At 43.4% G+C, this 1,312-nt stretch overlaps 1 protein-coding gene across 1 annotated transcript; it reads left to right on the forward strand.

Annotated features, from left to right (window-relative positions):
• Positions 1–307: 307 nt before the first annotated feature.
• On the forward strand, positions 308–739 carry PtA15_6A9 (uncharacterized protein; the record flags this gene model as incomplete). The annotated part of the gene is made up of 2 exons (XM_053170671.1): positions 308–473; positions 735–739. The coding sequence occupies 2 exons, from the start codon at positions 308–310 to the stop codon at positions 737–739; spliced, it is 171 nt and encodes a 56-aa protein (XP_053020936.1).
• Positions 740–1,312: the final 573 nt, after the last annotated feature.

Below are 1,312 nucleotides of genomic sequence, written 5' to 3' on the forward strand. Positions count from 1 at the left end.
GCACAGGTTGAAGCATTGGAGAAGCAACAACTGAAAGAACAAGCGGCAGACAATAGGAAAATACTCGCCGAGGCCAAAAGACTTGAGAAGCAATTGATAGCAGCACGGAAAAGACTCTTGGATGCCGAAGAACAACAAAGAATTTCTGATGAAAAAAAAACAATGCCAAATACTTGCTGCATTGGAACAACTCCGAGTCGCGGAGATTAAAAAACAAACAAAAGCCCAGGAGATTGAAAGACAGGCCAATCTGTCTCCCGAACAGAGAAAGCAAGAGGCGCTGGAGCAAAAGCGGGCAAAAGATTTGATGGAATATGAGAATGCGGCGCAAAAGGCTGAAGAACTCGCCATAAGAGCCGCACAAATCAAGGCAATCGACGAGGCCCGGGCGGCTCAGGTTGTACAGGATGCTGAAGACAAGCGAAACCGGAAAGAAATAATTGAAGGCAATAAGCAGCGGGCGCATGTGAATCGTATAGCTCGAGATAGGCGGACAAGTGAGAAGCTGGGAGAAAGAAGTAGGGATCAGATGGTCCTGAGCCTGTTTCTGGGTGGTGGTGGAGCCATGGGGTCCCAGCCTTCCCTTCCTGAAGAAAATCATCCGGTCATTTCTTCATCTGATTTGTTTTCTTTGCTTGAGTTGGACTCTGAACTGTCTGTGAGAGATTCTAGGATGGAATGATCTATATCAAGAGACATCGAGTTCATATATTTCTGGTTCTGTTCGTGCATAGAGTAGGTTCCCGGTACATGTGGCTTGAATCTATCGAGTCCATGCACCCCCTTTGTGAACTCCTTTTGAAGCTTTAGTATACCACTGACATAGAAATCCTTTGTTTGTTCCGGCTCATATTCACCAGGATCCTCTTGACCTAGATTCTCCCTGTTAGCCATTCTGATGAAGTTGATGTTTGATTGATTGTTTAATTTATTCTTGTGCGATTGATGAGTAACGTTGGTACCAGACTCAATCTTGAGCAGCTTTAAAAGGAAGGAAAGCTGCATAAACCAATATTGCTTTATTCAGCAATGTGGCGCACTCATTAGAGATGGATAAAATTTAACGTACAATTGGTATGTTGCTGGAAAAAACGTCCTTGAGGCGGTCAATTTCGGTCCCAATTCCAGAGTGGTTAAAAAAATACTTTAACATATAATTCTGGATCTCAAGGAAAAAGTCAGTCGCCACAAAATGGTTGGCGCTTCCGGTTGGCAATATTAACAAAGAATTCAGTATTACTGTCCGTAGTCAAAACCTCCTTGATCAATAAGATCAATTTCGGGAGGTGCTTTGAGTAATGCGGTAATTTTG

Source organism: Puccinia triticina, chromosome 6A (assembly GCF_026914185.1).
Source record: "Puccinia triticina chromosome 6A, complete sequence".
Taxonomy (NCBI): Eukaryota; Fungi; Basidiomycota; class Pucciniomycetes; order Pucciniales; family Pucciniaceae; genus Puccinia; species Puccinia triticina.